This window comes from Sphaeramia orbicularis, chromosome 12 (genome assembly GCF_902148855.1).
Source record: "Sphaeramia orbicularis chromosome 12, fSphaOr1.1, whole genome shotgun sequence".
NCBI lineage: Eukaryota > Metazoa > Chordata > Actinopteri > Kurtiformes > Apogonidae > Sphaeramia > Sphaeramia orbicularis.
In genome coordinates, this window is record NC_043968.1 from 5143994 (window position 1) to 5166498 (window position 22505).

The 22505-nt window shown below is 38.3% G+C and overlaps 1 protein-coding gene across 1 annotated transcript in view; it reads left to right on the forward strand.

Moving 5' to 3' along the window:
- The window catches only part of LOC115429222 (potassium/sodium hyperpolarization-activated cyclic nucleotide-gated channel 1-like), a 368916-nt gene that overhangs the window by 305928 nt on the left and 40483 nt on the right, over positions 1 to 22505 (forward strand). Inside the window, 1 exon segment of the mRNA XM_030148500.1 lies at positions 17953 to 18099. Within this exon segment, the coding sequence (XP_030004360.1) occupies positions 17953 to 18099 (147 nt within the window).

Sequence of the window (22505 nt, forward strand, 5' to 3'; positions counted from 1 at the left end):
CTGTGATCTGTAAGTTGTGATGCACATAAATGACACGTAATATTGTTAAAATTGCACTGATTTTTCTTCAGAATTTTCAGGTTCATATTTGTTCATGTTATGTTCAAGTACAGTTCGTAGATGTAAACATTTTCATTACGGAATTATACTTTTTTCACTCAAAAACATAGAGAAAACTTTGGAGTTGACATTATTCATAAGTTCTTATCCTATTATTTATATTATTTTACTGGTCTGGTCCACTTTAGATCATGTTAGTCTGAACGTGGAACTGGACTAACATGAGTTTGACAGCCCTGGGCTAAAAGGATTTTAACATCACTGATTGTTAATATCTTAAGTCAAATTTTTGCATTTCACACATTCATCCCACTGGGCCTGGACTGGACCCTTTTGCGGGCCGGTTTTGGGTCCCGGGCCGCATGTTTGACACCTGCGCTTTACTGGATTAACGAGTGTCAGAAAATCAATGACGTGTCAATAAAGAAGGAGATTAGTGTGGGCGAGCTGCAGAACTGGAGAGTAGATCCAAAAGTCTGGGACAGAATCATTCATTTACAAACGCTGTTAAAATAATTCCGTGCTGCTGATCCAAGCGTCTTCTGTCTGTTCAGACCTGAGGCTGCCGCTGCTGCTCCTTCAAGTCTGTTTCTCTTTTAATACACAGTGGAAAAAACTGCTGTCATGAAGTAAATGGATGCTAGGATTGTCTCTGTGGGGTGAAATGTCAGGGGAGAAATTACACTTTTACAGTTTCCAGAGGCTATAGGAGCAGCAAAGACCATACCTGTTTCAATTCCAACTCAGAGATATTATGTTTTTCTTCTTAAAAGAATGTGTATGTACCAACATGACGATATACCAGAAAAACTAGAGTATCAGACTGACAAACCAAAATCAGATTAATAGTTCAGGATGTGTTTTGTGTAACTGTTAACCGGATTTAATGGTGTTGCTTTTTAAGCTTTTTTTTTTTTTTTTTTTTTTTTGGATCAAATTTTTATTTTCAATTTCATTTAACAAATTAAATGGAACTGAGGTATTTCAGGTTATATGATATTACTGGAATGGATTCTCAGAACAAGAATACCAACAGTGAGCCCAAAACATAAGAACGTGTCATGAGAACAGTGACAGTATGAAGATAAAAAAGGAAAAGTAAGAAAAAGTAAAGTTCATGACACACACACACACAAAATAAAAATGCATACATAACCTACAAGAATACACTTTCTAAGCTTTTTTCAAATCTATCGACACACTGAAAGTTAACGAAATATAGTTGACGCAAAGGATCCCAAGCCATTTTCCTGATGTTTAATTTCTCTGTCAATATGAATGATAGTTACATAAAAGCTTACCATTTTTTCTTTATTTTTTTTTTAAAGAATTTTCTCAGTTTATTTATTTATTTTTATTGTGCATCTCCAAAAGTACAATACAAAAAAAGAAAGAAATTCACATTTTATGATACAAGATTTTGTGACACACAAAGTATAACACCCCCCCCCCCCCCCCAGAACCCCCCCCATACCAACCCAACCTACAAAACCACTAATAAAAACAAATACACATATATAGATGAAAATGAATATAATTTACAGATATAAACAGACAGGTGATCAGGAAAGTCTTGTTTAAAATGTTTTGAAAATCCACATCGCGACCCTGAGGGACACCATCCTGGTCCCCAGCACGGACATTTGTTGTGTATTCATGCATGCTTTACCATCTTTGTCCAGCAGTCACCGCCAAAGCATTCTCTTGATTCTGGGCATAGCAACGTGATTGTAAGGCTACAAAAGGACTAAGATCTCCCAAAATATTGGTCCTATCAACTTGCCATTTTCTCTTGTCTCTTCCTTGTCCAAAAATACATAAGTACAAACAAACTGTGACAACTATCTCTTTTTGGATTTTGTGTGATGCCTGAGACACACACACACACACAAACAGAGTCCACTTCACTTTTAATATTGATGATAATGTTGGGTTTGTGATTAAAAAAAAAATCAATTTGGGTTTTTGTACTATTCTCGTATTTTTACTTAAAAATAAGCAAAAGAACCAATAGACTGACTGATAGTGAGGATAATCATTAGTTTAGGCCAGTGTTTTTCAACCTTGGGGTCAGGACCCCACATGGGGTCACCTGGAATTCAAAAGGGGTCACCTGAAATTTATGGTAATTGATTAAAAAAAAAAAATACTATGTAGCTTAAATGTCATTAAAATGTATGTTTATTTACAGTACAGTATAACAAACTATTACATGATCAAAGCAAATTAATTTTAGCAAAAAACTGTCTCCGTTTTCAATGTCTGGGGTCGCCCCAAATTTGTGACGTTAAAATGGGGTCATGAGACAAAAAAGGCTGGAAACCACTGGTTTAGACCCACCTGTTTGTGCAGTAACACACATGTTAAAGTAAGAATAGACTAATAAAGTCTGTTATCTCAGGAGAGCCTTTGGCTGTAATTCCTCTTACCAGAGTCACCTTTGCTATTACAGGACACGCTCACTTACTAGTTCATTAATTTCTATCTTGCATCTAAAAGCATTCAGGTGTTATCGTTATTTCCAATGTGATGGCCTGACCTTGCCAGCCACTCCCATGGTCAGTGCAATTTGGAGAAACAATCCCCCTCTGGCTTTGACGCACTACTGCTGCAGTACACATTTACACAGTACTTAAAAACTCTCCTCTTGAAAATATCCGCTTTTAGCCATCTGTTTTTACTTAACCTTTGGGAGCTTTCTCTGAGGAGCAGACTAATCGAGTCAACAACAAGGTCGAGTTCATTCAGAACTGTGCTGTAAAGTTAGCTCCTGCGATGCTAACACTAAGAAACCTAATCAGATCCTCAGAATACTGATCAGGAGGTGTACCGTCGCCCTGTTCTGATTCACACAGAACCGATAGGAAATTAGAAACCATCTGTGCATGCTGTAATCATGTGACTGGGTAATCAGTTTTTAGTAAAGTCCCCACAACAACAGACCATCCCCTGCAAAGACATCGGCTTCATGGAAGTAATATAATACACATAATTATTAAAATCACTGATGCAAATTTGCTCCATATTTAATCGTGGGACTGACAAGAGGATGCAGCAGATTCATGCATTTATCAAGTAGATGTTCTGAAACAATCTGCACCAGACGGTCCCCGAGATCCCAAAGCCCCTCCAGCAGAGCCCGACATTAATGACACTTCAGTGCAGAAATGTACAAGAACAAATGCAGCTAAACACAGAAAGGATTCCTTCTTCATGCAAGAGGTGGTGGAGTTTTTTTTTTTTTTTTGTGCAGATGTGTGGAGTGCAGAACAGGCTGAACGAGAAAACACTTGTCAGATATAAACGACGCTAATCAGGGTGGGACAGGTAGGGGGTCGACAGGGAGTGGATAGAAAAGGAACGCTTGTGACTAGATCTGAACTGTGTGCCTTCCTCCTACAAGGCTCTGTTTTTTCATTACGGAGGACAATAATCCAAACAGACCTCTGTTAAAATCTGAAGGACACAAGGTACACGGTCATGACAAAGAATGATTTTTAGAAAATCGCCTGCTACAAGTTTGACCTTTGACTTTCAAGGTCAGTTTTCAGTTAGTTTAGTTTTATGTTGAGCACAGAGAATCATCAGATAACATAGATAGATAGATAGATACATACATACATACATACATACATACATACGTACATACATACATACATACATACATACATACATACATACATACATATGTACTTTATTGATCCTGAAGGAAATTCTGTGAGCTCCATTGCTCGCATACATAAACACATGAAATGTAGAGTTAAATACAAAGAATAAGAAAAAGTAGAAAAGCACTCGGAGAGCGCAGACCTCCGCCAAGGCAGATCAGCCCCCCCCCCCATTCCTTGTGTCAGACATTTCCTGAAAATTTCCTGAAAATCCATCCATAACTTTTTGAGTTATCTTGCAAACAGACAAACAAACCCCAGTGAGAACACAGCCTCTGCCGTTTCACTTGGTGAAGGTAATAAATAAAATAAAAAGTGGCATAGCCATGATAAATGAAGAAAAAAAAATAGATATCCTAGACAATAAAAAACACAGACACACATTCTGCTCCGTGTTAAAAAGGGAATTTTGAGAATTTGGAGACTTTTTCCTTACCTTGACCTTTGACCTAGAGGAGCCAAAATGTATTCATCTGTTGTCGCCATCATCATGTACTCACACACACACACACACAGATACACACACACACACATACACACACACCCCAAAAAACAGGATATGTTCAAAAGTGTGCATGTTAGACTGGGGTGCTAATGGGGGGGGGGGGGGGGGGGGGGGGGGGGGGGGGGGCATAGAGCAGTGGAGGGGGCTCAGTGGATGTGGAAGTAGTGAACATGTCATGTAAGACGCACTCATTGAAGTCAGGAGACAAATAGTGAATGTGTGTTGTGTTTCAGTTTGGTTTTTACGGTATCATAAGCGACGTTGTGTATTGAGCGCACCCCCATGTACATACCCCCCCACCCCAGTCTGACACATGGAGAGGATGAGAAATGTCAATGTCTGTAGGGTCCACAACCGTCAGGCTTTCACGGGGCCTATGATTGTTAGCGGCGCCCCCGATGCTAAAGCGCTAACGAAAAAAGAGAGAGAAACAAGCGACAGTAAAAGCACAGCCTGCCGGTCGGTGCTAATAACATGGGTATGTAATACTCACTACAGGACCGATTTCATTATACGGAGCAATTTATTGTTATTCAAAAGATAATTTTATGATTGCGCATAAACAGCCAGATACATAAATGTCACACTGCAGCCCTCTGAAAATTAATGACAGCAGGTCGCCCACAGCAAACAAGTGAGGCGTTGGAAGTCACTGTTTGAATTAGTGACATGTCTCTTGCTCGGTATGTGATGTACATCTGTTTCACAGCAAATCTGCTTAATCTACATCCCACTTTATCCGTTCAACATCCCTTCAGGCACCGAACTGACAGCTTTGGGGTTGCGAATGCCATGTTCGTGGTAACAGAACCCAGTGTGGAGCCAAATTCAGCTGGGCTTGATTTGCTGCATGGCTGTGCATATGAGTGGAGCAGGCTGAAGAGCAGCAGGGATGGCTTTGGCTTTGGGCCGCTCAGCCTCCAGTCATCACATCCACCGCAGCCGTTGAAGGAGGCGGAGCTGGAAACACGGACGGAGAGGTGGATGAGGGTGTGAGGTTACAAGTTATCTAAGGACAGAAGATGAGAACAGGGGGAGGGAGAGAAGCAAGAAGGAGCACCTTGAATGACAGTCCATTTATTGCTGAATTTCAGTTTGTTGTGTATTTGCATCAAGGTTCTAATAGTTTTGGATTTTTCATTCTAGTTTACTTCAGTGGTTCCAACCTTTTTTGGCTCGTGACTCCATTTTAACATCACAAATTTGTGGTGACCCCAGACATTCAAAACTAGACTTTTTAGCCTTTTTTTTTTTACTAAAATTAATTTGTTTTTGATTATGTAATAGTTTGCTATACCATGTTGCAAATAAATGTTAATTTTAGAGGACATTTAGTCTATAACAGGGATTAAAGTTCTCCGTCACCACAACGGATTTCCGTCAAATGGAAAAATTGAGGGGGGAAAAAAGTCATATTTAAGTAACTTCCCCATGTGTTTCTCTGCGATCCTGTCCTGGGTCTGCAGGTGTTGAACACAGGCTCAGGGGGCTGACAGGTTTAACAGTGATGAGAATAAGAGGACTTCTTTATTTTTATGTCAGGAGGACAGATTGATGACTGTTTATGTTTGGAAGGAAACGCTGCTCATTCTGTGCCTCACAAACACATGGACCAGTTCAGCTTTACCGAAGTTCAGCCTCCAGACTAACTGGAGTTTAGTGCGAACAAGTAGCTTTCATTATGAAGGAACCACAGCGAAAAGGGAAGAAGACACAACTGATCTGCATGGACCTTCATGTTTGGGTTCAGAGCTGATCTCCTCTTGCCGGTATATGACTTGTGTGTGTGTGTGTGTGTGTGTGTGTGTGTGTGTGTGTGTGTGTGTGTGTGTGTGTGTGTGTGTGTGCCCTTCCCATGTGTGCGGCTGTGGCTCCGCGGCCTTACGCGGTTACGCACCCGACTGCATAAGTGCTTTATTTGGACCCGTTTAGCATCTTATTTCTAACTGTGTGGTACAGTACGAAGATAAAACTGAATGAATGAGTAACACCCTTGGTATTTGCGGTGCCAAAAAGCAGAAAAAATAAAAGATTAGTTGGTTAGGGTTACATTTTGTATGCATACATCTTGTAATGTTATGTTATCTTTTTCTTGTATGTTATGTAATGTCTTTTTCCTGTAATGTTTCAGTCAGTGAAGACGAATTTCCCCACGGGGACCAATAAATTAAATCTAATCTAATCTAAATCTAATCTAATTTACACAGACATTTTCCCCCAAAATTCATGTGCTGTTGGAGTTTTTAGGAGTTCCTAAATTCTTAAATAAAAAGTTTTCACTCATTTTTTGCAGTAAGGTTTTCTTCTAGTTATTATTTTCACTTGCTTCACAGGTTTTCATCCCCTTTAAAATTAACCACAGAGCACCAAAATTGACCTGAAGCTTTAAAAATGTTCTGGGGGAGGACCCCCAGACCCCCCACCAATACCACTCATGACATGTTTTCTACCCGTGTTACTAATCTTCTATACCTGTACACTCTCCCATTCAGTGGGTTTTACAGTATTGCCAAATTTGACTGTATAAACTTGTACACTATAGTAGTATTGTATTGCATCATTTTTAATAGTGGCCAAGGATTTTGACCAGAAGAACATTTTCAGTCAGATGAAACATTTTTGCTTTAATCCCTGGTCTATACCAGTGCTGTCAAACTCCTGTTAGTTCAGTTCCACATTCAGCTAAATCTGATCTGCAGTGGACCGAACCAGTCAAATAAGAACAGAAGAATATAGAAATAATGTCAACTCCAAAGTTTTCTCTATGTTTTAGAGCGAAGAGAAGTACATTTATATTATGAAAAGGTTTACAAATTATTCTTTCAAAAGATGTGAATAACATGAACAAACCTAAAAAATCAGTGTAATTTGAACACTATTCAGCCTCAGTTTCTCATTTCCACATGTTCATTAGAACTGACAGATCACAGCAGATCTACAAACACACACAACATTTAAGAACAGACAGAATATTGGTAAAGTTGCACTTCAGATGTTTCAAAATGTCATATTTGTTCAGGTTATTCACATTTTTTGTCAAATTATACTTGGTTTTAGTGTAATACATGAATATATTTACATTTACAAAGAGAAACATTTGCAGTTGTCATTATTTCTGTGTTACTATGATCGTATTTGACTGGTTTGACCCACTGCAGATCATATTGGTCTGAATGTGGAACCTGAACTAAAAAGATTGTTCATGTCTTAGTGTAATTTTTGCATTTCACAAATTCATCCCAGGGCCGGACTGGACCCTTTGGTGGGCTGGATTTGGCCCCAGGACGCATGTTTGACACCTGTGGTCTATATAATGTCTATTACTGTGGACAGAGGCAGTAAATCCAGGTGTAGATTACTGCACAAAGGCTCAGGATCTGTCCAGTCAGTCCAGCTGGGATTTACAAGGAGGACAATTAATACTGAACAAACAAGAACTAAAACTATGAATTATGAAAGAGCTGCAGCATCTGAAACTGACCACAGTGAACATGTGACACAAACAGAACCACAGTGCTGCAGTTTCACAACCACAGTTCGTCTGGTATGGATGTAATTGTCTCTGTCAACTCACCATAGATTTTTTATCAATAATTTTTTTTTTAATCAATTACTAGAAATTTTAGGTGACCCCATTTGAATTCCAGGCGACCCCATGTGGGGTCCCAACCCCGAGGCTGAAAAACACTGGTTTAGTTTTATTTAGTTTTGACTTTTTTTTCTCTAATTCAGTTTGTTTTAGTTCATTTTAAGAGCAGGTTTGATAGTTTTTATTAGTTTTCTTTTTTTTTTCTAAATGCTTAGTTGTAGTTTAGTTTTAGTTTAGTTGTAGTTCAGTTGTAGTTCAGTTGTAGTTTAGTTGTAGTTCAGTTGTAGTTCAGTTGTAGTTCAGTTGTAGTTTAGTTGTAGTTCAGTTGTAGTTTAGTTTTAGTTTAGTTGTAGTTTAGTTGTAGTTCAGTTGTAGTTTAGTTTTAGTTTCGTTTTAGTTTAGTTGTAGTTCAGTTGTAGTTTAGTTTTAGTTTAGTTGTAGTTCAGTTGTAGTTTAGTTGTAGTTCAGTTGTAGTTTAGTTTTAGTTTAGTTGTAGTTCAGTTGTAGTTCAGTTGTAGTTTAGTTGTAGTTCAGTTGTAGTTTAGTTTTAGTTTAGTTGTAGTTCAGTTGTAGTTTAGTTGTAGTTCAGTGGTAGTTTAGTTGTAGTTCAGTTGTAGTTCAGTTGTAGTTCAGTTGTAGTTTAGTTGTAGTTTAGTTGTAGTTCAGTTGTAGTTTAGTTGTAGTTCAGTTGTAGTTCAGTTGTAGTTCAGTTGTAGTTTAGTTGTAGTTTAGTTGTAGTTCAGTTGTAGTTCAGTTGTAGTTTAGTTGTAGTTTATTTCAGTTGTAGTTCAGTTGTAGTTCAGTTGTAGTTTAGTTGTAGTTCAGTTGTAGTTTAGTTGTAGTTCAGTTGTAGTTCAGTTGTAGTTCAGTTGTAGTTCAGTTGTAGTTTAGTTGTAGTTCAGTTGTAGTTTAGTTGTAGTTCAGTTGTAGTTCAGTTGTAGTTTAGTTGTAGTTTATTTCAGTTGTAGTTTAGTTGTAGTTCAGTTTTAGTTTAGTTGTAGTTCAGTTGTAGTTCAGTTGTAGTTTAGTTGTAGTTTATTTCAGTTGTAGTTCAGTTGTAGTTCAGTTGTAGTTCAGTTGTAGTTCAGTTGTAGTTCAGTGGTCTCTTTTCTCTTCTTCTCTGTGCTCCTATTCAAATCAATCCCAGACAGGACTCTGCTGCTTTAGTCTCCATGTTTCCAGGTAGAGTGGGGACCAGAAGACGACTGGAAACCACAAGTGAACACAAGTGACGGAGCAAAAAGTGTCGTATGGTGATGCTAGCTAAAATTGCTAGAGCGAAATAAATCGATTTCGTATCAGTCCGATGTTGACAAAGATGAAAACGAAGGGAATTTCATCCATCATTTTTATCCGTTTTAGTTAGTTTTGTAAGCCCACAATACAGTTTCAGTTAGTTATCGTTTTTTTCAATTATAGTTTTTATTTATTTCAGTTAACAAAAATGTTTTTACAATTCTAGTTTTTGTCATTTTGTTAGTTTTCGTTTACGATAATAACCTTGATTTGTATTGATGGTATTTAGAACAAAGGAAAAAGACGTGAAAGAGGTGTGATGATGGGAAGGAAAGCAATCATACAAGAGGTGAAAGGAAACAGATGAGACAGAGGAATAGTGGGGGTGGTAGGAAATGAGGGTGTCAAACATGCACGGTGTCAAGAAATGCAAGCTGTGATCCTGCCGTGCCAAATGACTATAAGCAGCGTCCAGCATGTATGTATGTATGTATGTGGCCTTGTTTCATTTAGATTCTCACATGGAGATGCACCGATAATATCAGCCAAACGCTGACAATGACACGTACGGCTGATGTTTATATGTGGTGTTTTATGACAAGTTGTTACATGAAGTCTTATAATTGAATTTATGTTCCTCTCAAGTGTGATGATTGATTCTGTATGAAGATGAAGAATGAAGACCCTTGTTTCCCTAACATGAAAAATAAAGAACAGGGAGAACAAAAAAAAAAAAGAAAGCTTGTTCTTTGGTGTTGGTATCACTATTGATGCATCCCTACCCTTAAACGGAAAATACATGTTGACTTAAAATTTGGAGCAAATAAAGTCAAGCTCATTATTAGATCCCCAAAATCGAGTTTGGAAGGTTTAATGGTTTTACCCCAAATACCACATGATGGACTAGGGGTCTGCTATGTTGGTTATCAAAGGAGAAGAAATCCAACCAAATCTGTCCTAGTTATCACATTCACATGAAGGATTTGACATATAAACATCAATATCAATAATCAATGTAATATTTATTTACGAACATGCAAAGAAACAAAAACAAAATAACATTTAAATGAACAGAATCTGTCTTCAAGTATAAACAACGTTAAATTTGCATGGTTGAAAAGGAGTAGGAAGAAGTATAAACTTTAGTATGTAGTATCAGTATAATATTTATCCCAATATAAAACTGCATTATGACATTTATCATTATTGTTTTGTATCCCAGACCCCTGTTAGAAAAGAAACACCTGAATTCTACGTGTCCACATACTTTTGTCCATATAGTGCTGCGCTGTCAAACTCATTTTAGTTCAGTTCCACATTAAGCCAAATTTGATCTGCAGTGGGCCCAACCAGTGAAATAATAGCATAAATAATAGCATAGTAACATATAAATAATGTCAACTCCAAACTTTCCTCTATGTTTTAGAGTGAAAAAAGTAAAATTATGCGATGAGAATGTTTCCATCTGCCAACTCTCCTGAAAAACAATGTGAATAACATGAACAAACTGAAATTTCTTAAGAAAACTAAGTCCAGTTTTAACAATATTCTGTCTCAGTTCATCATTTACACATTAAATTACAACGTACAGTGGATCAACGAATACATGAAACATTTAATAACAAACAGAATATTGGTAAAATTACACTTCAGACATTTGAAAATGTTCATATTTGTTCAGGTTTTTTGTGTTTTTGTGAAATGTTAGTTTGTTTTAGTGTAGATACAGTAAAATGACATGAAAATGTTTACATTTATAAAGAAAAAAAAATTGGATTTGTGAGTAATTATAGGTTATTATGATAGTGTTTGACTGATCCGACCCACTGGAGGTTCCATTGGCCTGTTTGTGGAACCCGAACTAAATGGTTAGTATCTTCAGTGTAATTTTTGCATTTTACAAATTCATCCCAGGGCCGGACTGGACCCTTTGGAGGGTCGGATTTGGCCCCCGGGCCGCATGTTTGACACCTGTGATATAGTGTTTGACTTCAGCAGGTACGCTGTACCTCCCCCTTACCTCATGCATCTGATCTCGACCACTGCGGTCCAAACGGCCAGAACATGCCACTGCAGCTACTGCTGTTAACTCCAAATAAATCAGTTTCCCACAAACAAAAGCCTGGCCCCTTATCACCTTTCTGCAGCCAGGAGAGGAATCAATGACAGACCCATTGTGACTCCAGAGTCTCCTCTCTCACTGACAAATTTAATTTGGCTGTCCAAAGAGCCTTTCACTGGGGTGCTGCTGGCTCACACCTACCGCTCCATCCTGATTACCAGAGGCAAAGTGAGAGACGGTGTTTATTTTCAGACGTCTGATGGTGTTCATGGCCCAGTGTGAGGCAGACCTGTGTGAGGAAACCAGGACTGATCCAAACACACCAGCTGAAGAGTCTTCCCTCTCTTTTTCTGCGTTGGGTCTTCACTTGTTTTCAGATGAACGTGAACTGAATTTGAACTCCCACGAAGATTCAATTAATTACCAGAAACAGGACGGCTCTCACATCTTTGTCACTGGCAGCGATGCACAAATGGAAAAAAACTGCACCGACCATGTAGCGAAGGAAAACGCACAATCACACACCATCTGTCTTTCTGACTCAGCGGTCTGAAATATGTCTTCTACTCCTCTAGCTATTCCTTTTAATCCAGTGTTTTTCAACCTTGGGGTCGGGACCCCTCGTGGGGTCACCTGGAAATAAAATTAATTAAATGAATAAATAAATACTAGAGAGAAGGACGTACATGGTGACCCACAACAGTAAACATCACTTTTTAACACTATTGGTAGTTTTTTAGTCGTATTAATCCAGCCATCATCTCCCAATTTTTGACCAATTATGCTGAGTGATTCTTCTGTCCAGATTTCTGACAAAAGTGTGCTTTGTTTTTACTTAGTTTTGTTTTAATAAAGTATCATTGATTTAAAAAAAAAAAAAAAAGCGCAATTAAGAACTCCTAGTTTTACCCACAGACTGTCTATCAAAAGCAGATGGAGCCACCATGACATCAGCCTTTGGTGTTTGAACTACTGTTTGGAAACCAGGGTTTGTATTTCAGCCAAATCCCAGCGGCTCTCAGGGGCCAGAAGTGACCATATCTGGACAAAAGGGCAGAGCGACGGATGCACTAAAGCAGTGTTTTTCAACCTTGGGGTCATGACCCCATGTGGGGTCGCCTGGAATTCAAATGGGGTCACCTGAAATTTATAGTAATTGATAAAAATAAAAACTTACTAAAAAAAATCTATGGTGAGTTGACAGAGACAATCACATCCACAACAGACCTGACAAACTGAGTGTGAAACTGCAGCACTATGGTTCTGTTTCTGTGTCACATGTTCACTGTGGTCAGTTTCAGATGCTGCAGCTCTTTCATAATTCATAGTTTCAGTTCTTGTTTGTTCAGTATTAATTAGCAGTCTTGTAAATCGCAGCTGGACTGACTGTCCTCTCTTTGTCGCACTTTGAGATTCTGCTGAATGAAAAGTGCTTTATAAATGCAATTATTATTATTATTATTATTATTATTATATCCTGACCAAGGAAAATCCAACTCTCCCTGTGTGCAGTAATCCACACCTGGCTTTTCTGCCTCTGTCCATAATAATATACATTATATCGACTAAAAGTTGTCTAAAGTTAACATTTATTTGCAACATAGTACAGCAAACTATTACATGATCAAAAACAAATTAATTTTAGCAACAAAAAAAAGTGTCTGTTTTGAATGTCTGGGGTCGCCAGAAATTTGTGACGTTAACCCTTTGATGTATGAAGTATAGATAGATAGATAGATAGATAGATAGATAGATAGATAGATAGATAGATAGATAGATAGATAGATAGATAGATAGATAGATACTTTATTGATCCTTTGCAGGAAATTGCTTTGTTACAACAGCAGCAGTACAAGAAGAAAAACACTCTGACCCATCGCGTGAACATCCCACAAACAGTCATCAATGGAACAAATAAATAATAAACAGAATAGAAGATATATATATCTATATATATATATATATATATATATGTACAATACAAGTACTGTATATAATACAATAACCTGAAAACACCTAACACACCTAAGTATGCACAGCATACAATAATAATTTATCGCACAGCGATATTAAAAAGTCTAATAGCAGCCGGCAGGAAGGACCTCCTACTGCGTTCAGTCTTGGACCGAGGGGGGATCAGTCTGTGGCTGAAGGTGCTCTCTCTGAACACCTCAAGATGGTGCAATGGGTGAGATGCGTTCTTCAGAATAGAGTATGAAATATATAAGTATTATATATAAGTATGAAACCTTTGTCAAGATGTTTTCTCCTGACTGGTTTTATTCCTCTTTAAGCGTGGAAAAAAACAATGTGATTGAAATTTTTTTTTAATGAACCTATTTTTTAAGGAGTTACAAAAATGTCCACTCACCTGGACACCATTGTCTTTAATTTCTGAAGCAAAGAAACATGTATTTAAAACGCAATATCAGAAAGTGAGATATTGTGTGAAAACTATGAAATAAAAACATTTCTAATGCAGCTAATCTGATGTTTTTTTCACATTTTAACATACTCTAATACTAGTTATTACTCACTTCATGGAGATAATGTGCCAAAAAAAAAAAAAAAAAAACCTTTTTGTTTAAGAAAACTGTTAATTCCAGTTTAATAACAAGTAGCCATTCATTTCCACTCAAACATGTTAGTGCAGATCAGGTTTATCTAGAACAGCACAGTGACAGTACTGGTGTGAATGTCAGTGTATGAGATGGTGCATTAGTGTCCACTGTGTTGGCTGATCTGGAACTAAAACAACAAAACCCATGAATATACAAGAGAACAGCTGGAGAAGAACTGACCACTGGAGTGACCACTGGAGTGACCACTGTGCATGAAAGGGTTAAACCTGGGTCACGAGCCAAAAAAAGGTTGGGAACCACTGTTTGAGTCTGTCTTTTGCATACTTCCGTTGGACAAACAGGAGATGACTTCAACTTTAGAATACGTAACAGAAAAAAATGCAGTGATTTTACACTGTTTTTTAGGAAAGAATTACAATCAGGACATGGTTCTATAGTCACAGCCTAAAATAATAATAATGTGATTTTGTAATTTTGTTATCTTGTTTTCAACTCGTCTGATTGCTTGAGTGCTCATGTTCATGCATTACCTGTTACGTTCCCAGATTTTAAGAATCTAATCAGGGGTCTGCCTCAGTATAACCTTCCAAAGGACAAGACATAAATTCTCTGTAAAGTATGAACTAATAGGATTCTTAGTAATTATTCAGTAATTTAAGTCATTACACACTTTGGGCTGAATGGATTGTGCTCATTAATAGTGTCATGAACTGTGTCACATTTGCACCTGCAATCCACTCTGAATAAATCCAAAAGAGTTTGTGCTCATGTCGTACCATGTCCTTTGCCCTGGTTTTAGACTGGAGTTTGATTAGCAGACATTCCCGCCCACAGAGCTCTCTACGTTCACAAACCGACTTCATGAACATTTGTTCATTGCTTCTCTTATTTTCCACATCTGTAACACAATCTGACTGACATCAAAATTAGCTTCAGCTATTTATGTTACTATTAGGGCTGTCAGACAAGTAAAGTTTGTAATCAGATTAATCACAGGGTTTCTGTGCTTTAACCCTTTCCTGCATGAGTTATGAGAACCTTAGTCAAGATATTTTTGTGCTTTTATTCCTCTTTAGGCATGAAAAAAACAATGCGATCGAGTTACAAAAATGTGCCCTCAGCCAGACCCCATGCATTTCATTTTTGAAGCAAAGAAACATGCATTTAAAACCTATTATCAAAAGGTGATATGGAAAAGTATCCAATAAAAACAGTTTTAATGCTGCTAATCAGATGTTTTCCCACATTTTAACAAACTCTAATACTAGTTATTATTCATTTCATGGAGATAATATGCAAACAATGGGATGGTGCATGAGTGTTCACTGTGTTGGCTGATATGGAACTAAAACAATAAAACCCATGAAAATACAAGAGAACAGCTGGAGAAGAACTGTCCACTGGAGTGACCACTATGCATGGAAGGGTTAATTTCAATTAATTACAATTAAATATCATCAATTTTTAATCTATATTAATCGTGTTTCATTTTGCATGAGTAAACAGAATCTAGAAAGAAGGGCATATACAGTAGTTGCACTTAAGGTGTTTGTTGCAGGCTGGTGTGTTAGCTGAAGTGCTAGCACAATCCCAGACTAACGTATGCTTTGTGTTAATGTGGTATTTGAAGTTGGACGTGCTTCGATGGAAAGAAAACTCCTTCCTGCAGAGTGTGTATAATACTTTATGTTGGTCGGCTGTTCCATCTTGTTTATTCTTTTGTCCTCATATTTCTATCCAGAGCCAACGTGCTGTTTAGCGTCTTCCATCTTTATGGGTTGGTTCTGCTGTCTGTCACTCCTGGATCAACTGACCATTTGCACATGCGCCACGCTAACTCTACTGGACAAACGGACCCAAATGTGGTACCAGAGACGTTTAGAAGGCTTAATTGCATTAAAATTTTTAATCAGATTAATCATGATGATGGATAGGTGGAAAAACTAAAATGAACCTCCACCATATCTACATTTGAATAAATACCTAAAAAAATTGATACAGTACTTTTTAATATCGATACAGTATTGTGAAATGAAATATTGTGATATATTGCAGAACCCATATTTTCCTACTAAAAACATCCCATCAAAACATGCCGTCAGTATTACTCCTGTGTGGAAGAGTCCTCTAGAACAAAACAAATCAAGGTTCAAGGTTCGAGGTGACTTTATTTATGTCCATGGGTAGATTTGTTTTGCAGACATAGTGATTACTTTTGGCATTAAAACAAAAACACACATTGAATCTGTTCTGCAGGTACTGGATGGAGCTTCCAGACAGGACGAACAGTGCTCAGTGTTCCATCATTCATCAGTACAGCAGCATGGATAAGCAAAAGAATAAAAGAAATAAACAAGATCAAATAAATAAAAACCAGATGCAATAAAACACAATAAAAAACCCAGAGAAGATAAAAACAGTCTGGGATAAAAACCAGGATAAGAACATAACATTTCAAAATTAGAAGTCACAATAATAATAAACAGAGCAAAGAAATAGAATAAATAACTAAAGTAAGTAAACACAGTGCAACGTCACTATTTCTTCTTGAGCTCAGTGACGGTGACAGGAACAAAACTGTTTTTATAAACGCTGCGTCCTGAACCTGGGACTAAAAACCTCCAAAGTCCAGAAGAAAGGAGCTGAATTCAGCTGGTAAAGGATGGAGTCATTATTCAGAACTGATGGAACCGTCCTGTGGACCTGTGGACCTGTTCGTCTTTCAGACAGGGGAGGCTCACTGTCGGCTTACATCAAAAAAATTATCATTATTTAAACATAAATTCGGCCTCCTGTTCCTTTTTAAGAAAATGGTCATGTACCAGTAGGCGTCTTTTCCAGGACTGGACCAGTGTGCTGTGAATGTCCAGAGAGCTGGGCTGCTCAGACGGCCTTGGCCCAGTGGGTTCCAGGTGTAGGACTGGAGCCTGTGAAACGACAGAAGCTCCTTCTACACCTGCACATGGAGCTGACACTGAGGAACTAGTGACAACAGTTAACCACATTAAACTGAAACAAGAGAACGTGTCCCTTCAGTCCAGTGTACCAGTTCGTCCAGTGCTTGTGTTTTCTTCCAGGTCAGTAAATGAACAGTTCATTTGGTTTCTGTGATTCCACAGCAGAATGTGTGACGTATTAAACTGAACTGTGTCAGTGAAGGAGCACATCTGAAAACAGCTGTCAATCAAACTGGTTCAGCCTTCAGACCCGTCCTCCGATCGGCGCGCGGAAGCTCAGCGTCCGGCCCGGCCAAGCTCCGCCCACAGCTCCATTCACCCCCAGAGACGCCGAGCGTCCGGGGGCGGGACAACAGGGTGTCATGTGTCCAGTGCTGGTCCAGTTTGTAGTGGTTTTTGAACCAGTTCCACTCAGTCCCATTGAAGGTCATGGATGCTGAGCATCTACGGACAAATGCACTGAGCAGAGATGGAATGAACAAACACAGACACGGGAATGGAGGAGAAGTGAACAACATCCAGTCCACTGATCTGGGATCAGACTGATTCTGAACCAACTGGTCTGAGATGAACGTGTTCCAACACATTTGGAGTCAATGAAATGAAAACAACTGAACAGATTTGAGCATTTAATGGGAGTCATGTTAGGGTCAGAGGAGCTTCACCTGCAGTCGGACACAAACACCTGTGCTCTGTACCTGTTTAGTGTACAGGGAGGCGGGACAAGACTGGGACTCACCAATCAGGCGATCTCAATGTGTCTGGTAGAAACGCTGTAAATATTGTACACTTTGTCCTCCACTTCCTGCGGTCTGCTTCCCAGTCGTGTGTGCAGGACTCAGGTATATGTTCCATCAGATCATGACTGGGTTTCCTATTAGGACAGGCCTTCCTGCATGGCTGAGATAATCAGAGCTGCTACCTTGGTCTGACATAGCCCCAGGCCTGTACTTGTTCCTACTTTCCTTCACCACCTGCCTCCCACGTTCCAGCCCCCCCCCCCACACACACACACACACACATACACACACACACATACACACACACACACAGAACCAGGACATGGCACTGTCCTACACCAGAGCACGGTTTGTCCTCAAAACAGAGGCACAAATACACACTGGATGAACACCACATTTTTTGCTGTTTCAATAGTTTTTTTTTTTGGTATCACTGTGACATCTGCACTCACTGTGGAAGATTTGCTGCTTTGTATTTTAATTCAACACCTCTAGTTAGTCATGACAACTGTGTATTTGAACTAATTTCCATTTGTCATCTTTGCACTTTCAGTACAAACAAGTGGAGCAATACATGTCCTTCCACAAGCTTCCAGCAGACATGCGGCAGAAAATCCACGACTACTACGAACATCGCTACCAAGGAAAAATCTTTGACGAGGACAACATCCTGAGTGAACTCAACGACCCACTCAAAGAGGTGAGCCGCTTTCACACTTAAATCTATTTAAGTGATGGGGGGGGGGGTCAACTACTATTGCAAATCTCAGAGGCACATCTGTAAATCTTCTGAGACTCACAATTTTCATTTGAAGGCTTTGGTTTTATTTTTGGAATGGTGAAAAATACACACATCACAGACCTTAAAGAAACAGACAAGGTTCTTGACAGGAGGGTTAATTTTGGCATAGTAATCAGTGAATTCATTCAAGAGGAGTGGATTTTCATTGGGCACCTGAAACTGAAATACCAAAAACTGTGTCATCTTACAAGATGTAAGATAAAAATAAAAAAAAAAATAGGAAAGCAGATTTTCCTCCACACCCAAACTGAGCACGGCATCAAAATAAACAAAATAAACTTGTAGAATTATTCCTCTATGATATACAGAGTTAAAGAGAACCTGAAACAATAAGTACTATTTCTGTGGTTTATTTTCTTTGCACCTTAGCTAATATGCACTGCAATTAAACCTGTTCCTCACACTTGTGTCACTACTTTTGGGAGCAGCTCTATCACAGGCTGCATTTTTTTATATACTTTATTTACAGTTTTGAACTTTACAAAACTGTACAAAACATGTCACAACAAGGAAACAGACAAACATAGAGGCTGACAGACAGTTATAAACTACATAATAGACAGAAATAACATAGTCGCAGTAGTGAAAGTAAAGGAAGCACCATGTGAAAAGTTGAGTCAGACATCACACCTGACACCGGGTTAGGAACTGTCCCCAAATTCTGTCCAATCTGTTCTGTTCGCTGGGTTTGTACAGGTGCAGTCTTTCCATTTGAATAACAGATAATGTCTCGCTGAGCCAGTGAGCAAAGGTGGGTGGAGTGGTAGATTTCCAGGTTAGGAGAAGAAGTTTTGTCAGGCTGCATTTCTTTAAATTTACATAAACAACATAAGAACAGGCTGGAATGTGATCAAACAGCATTCAGTCCCTTTAGATAATCACATTAACTGGGATCAAATTTAATGTGGTATCGCTGATATTATGAGCATGTTCTATTGACAAATGAATTTAGATTAGATTAGATTAGATTAGATTAGATTAGATTAGATTAGATTAGATCAGAGTGGAGTAGAGTAGAGTAGACTTTATTGATCCCACAACGGGGAAATTCAGCAAAAGGGAAAGGCAACAACGGAATAAAGTGCAAGAAAACGTTTGCACACACAGATAGAACAAAAAACCAGATCATGCAAAAAAACAATATAAAATAAAAATAAAAACTGTACAGCTTTGAGTGGTTCTACTGGTGTACAAGATAACAACAGGGTTAGGGTTACATTGGAGCTGAAACACAGAAACACTTCAGACAAAGTGTTGTCCTCACCCTTGAATGAATGAATCTATTTTTAATTCATTTGGGGTGTAGTCTACAGAACTGTATTGCATTCACACAAAAAATAAAATTTGGCTCTGTTTTTCCGAATTAACAAGATAATTATCTCTCTAATTCCGAGAAAAAGTAAGTAAAAAAAAAAAATTCGGCTCTGTTTTTCTGAATTAACAAGTTAATTTTCTTGTAAAAACAGAGTCGAATTAATTTTTTTTTCAGAAAACAGTATCTCATTAATTCAGAAAAACAGAGCTGAATTTTTTTTTACTTATTTTTTCTCGTAATTATGAGATAATTATCTTGTTAATTTATAAAAACAAAGCTGAATTTTATTTTTTGTGTGAATGCGCTTCTGTAGTAGTCTACATTTTTACAGCTACATACATTTAGAATGACTTTATGGTTGCAACAATAATATAATATGTACTTTTTTTTTAATGGATCCACTGTACGTGCTTTGAGTATGCGTTCATAGAAGTGCTATATAAGTCTTTTTTTTCTTTTTTTTTTTTTGCCAAAGCCACTTGGAGCCACTTGAAAAAGGCCTAAGACCCAAATGTGGCCCTGGAGCCCCAGGTTGCCCACCCCTGTCCGTAGGTCTCCAGGTGCTTAGACAAAGTTAGTGAGCTTACTTTAACGCATAATGAATGCATTAAATAACAACAGAATTCCGAGTTGTTTGTTTTGGTTTGTGGATGTTCAGGTAGGCCTTGTGGGAGTAAAAGTGCCCTTTCCTGTGAGGTCAGGGTTACGGTGGTGGGTGGGTGTCAGATAGTTCAGACATTTGTCTACAGAACTAACAGGAAACTCTCAGCCACTCAGCTCAAGTTGGAAGTGAGTATATTATTCAAAACAAAAGCTAATGAGAAAGAATACTGACTTTTTCTGTGTAATCAGTGAGCAGTTTTCAAGTACTTGGCTGACCCCGGGTATCAGCAGATACCATTAAATGACATGGGTAATGAGGGCTACAGCAGAGCAGAGGAATCCAAAGCCAAGGCAGAGCATTCATGGTGAGCGTCTCCTGTAGCCCCATTCAGTCACCTTGCAGAAGTAAAATGCTGAGGCGCAGGGTGTTACTGTGCAGACTCAGACGTTCACAGGGAGGTGTGGGGATTTGAAAGATATGACTTACAACACAGAAAATCCTGCCGGCTTAGTTCAGTGTGCGTAGCAAGCATAGTTCAAATCTGCACAGAGACTGTCGCATATGAGAAGTTCTGCCCAGGGGACTCACAAAAGGAAAACAAAGCCACGGGCCGCATAAAGCAGCTGGCATCGCCATTTCACTGTGGAGCACTTCTGAAGATACGGCACTTCTGAATTATTTTAATAGTCTGTTTCTGACAGAGCAGACCATCGAGGTAGATGTCGGCTCTACTGAAAAGGAAACAGAGTGTTTGTGTGCACAGTTTATTTACGAAATGATGCAAATCTTCAGTGAAGGACTTACATGGTGATCCACAGCAGTAAACATCACTTTAAAAGAAAATCTGTGAACTGTTTTGTTACTTTGAAAAGTGTTACTGAACCCTTAATCCAGCTGCTTTTTGGCACCTGGTTGAACTCCAATAAGCAGTTATACGATCAAAACTCAGTAAAATCACTGTAAATTAATGAAGGAAAATCACGACAACAGAAAAAAAAAAGAAGCCCACCCTGTTTTTATTTTTACCCACTCACTGCTCTGTGTTTTGACCCCCATTCCACAGGCGGCGGTGGGTGCACTGAGCATGCTCAGATGTCTATGGAAAGCACAAGGTCTATTCTATGAGCACGTTTTGAAATTTTTCCTGTGGAACAAATGGTTGAGTTTTTATGAGTATTTAAAATAAATCATACGTACAGAACACTCAGCACAGAAACATCAGAGGCTAAAGCAGTGGTTTCCAACCTTTTTTGGCTCCTGACCCCATTTTAACAGCACACATTTCTGGTGACCCCAGACATTGAAAACAAAGACATTTTTTTGCTCAAATTCATTTGTTTTTGATCATGTAATAGTTTGCTATACTACATTGTAAATAAACGTTAGTTTTAGAGGACATTTAGTCTGTATAATGTCTATTACTGTGGACAGAGGCAGTAAATCCAGGTGTAGATTAAAGCTCAGGATCTGTCCAGTCAGTCCAGCTGGGATTTACAAGGAGGACAATTAATACTGAACAAACAAGAACTGAAACTATGAATGATGAAAGAGCTGCAGCATCTGAAACTGACCACAGTGAACATGTGACACAAACACAACCACAGTGCTGCAGTTTCACAACCACAGTTTGTCTGATATGGATTGGGATTGACTCTGTCAACTCAACATTTATATTTTTATTAGTACATTTTTTTATTTTTATTTTTATCAATTACCAGACATTTCAGGCGACCAAGGTTGAAAAAAAATTGAAGTAAGGGAAAATCTCTTGGAAGCTGAATGTAAACGACATTAAAACTAATGTAGAGCCCCAGTACATTATGTTAATGTGTCACCCGTACATATGTACATAACACACACTTCCAACACCTAAAGATTATTCTGTGACTGGTGTTCATATATTTCTTTCATTAGCTTTGCAGCCAATACACAGTGACCTTTAAGACACTGACAGTTTGTCTTTTTTTTTTTTTTTATCAATTACTATAAATTTCAGGCGACCACATTTGAATTCCAGGCGACTCCACATGGGCTCCCAACCCCAAGGTTGAAAAACACTGGGCTAAAGGGTTAAAATAAAAAAAGGAACTACAGTCAAGCTTTCTGTCTGGAAAAAAATACATTTTATTCACTAAACTGCAGCTCATTTCATCACACAAACATGCTGTCAGTCACACCTACCACACTGTAAAAAAGCTCAATGAAATGACAAAAACAGACTGTGATTTTACATGGCAAATGTAAAATAACACGAAAAAACTGTAACTGTGAATAACCAAAAAATTTCCATTTTTTAAAAGAATTTTTTTTTGTTTTTCACAGAAAAATACAGTTAAAATACTTTTGCAAATGTATCATAATTTCACAAATATTTCTTTTCTTTTT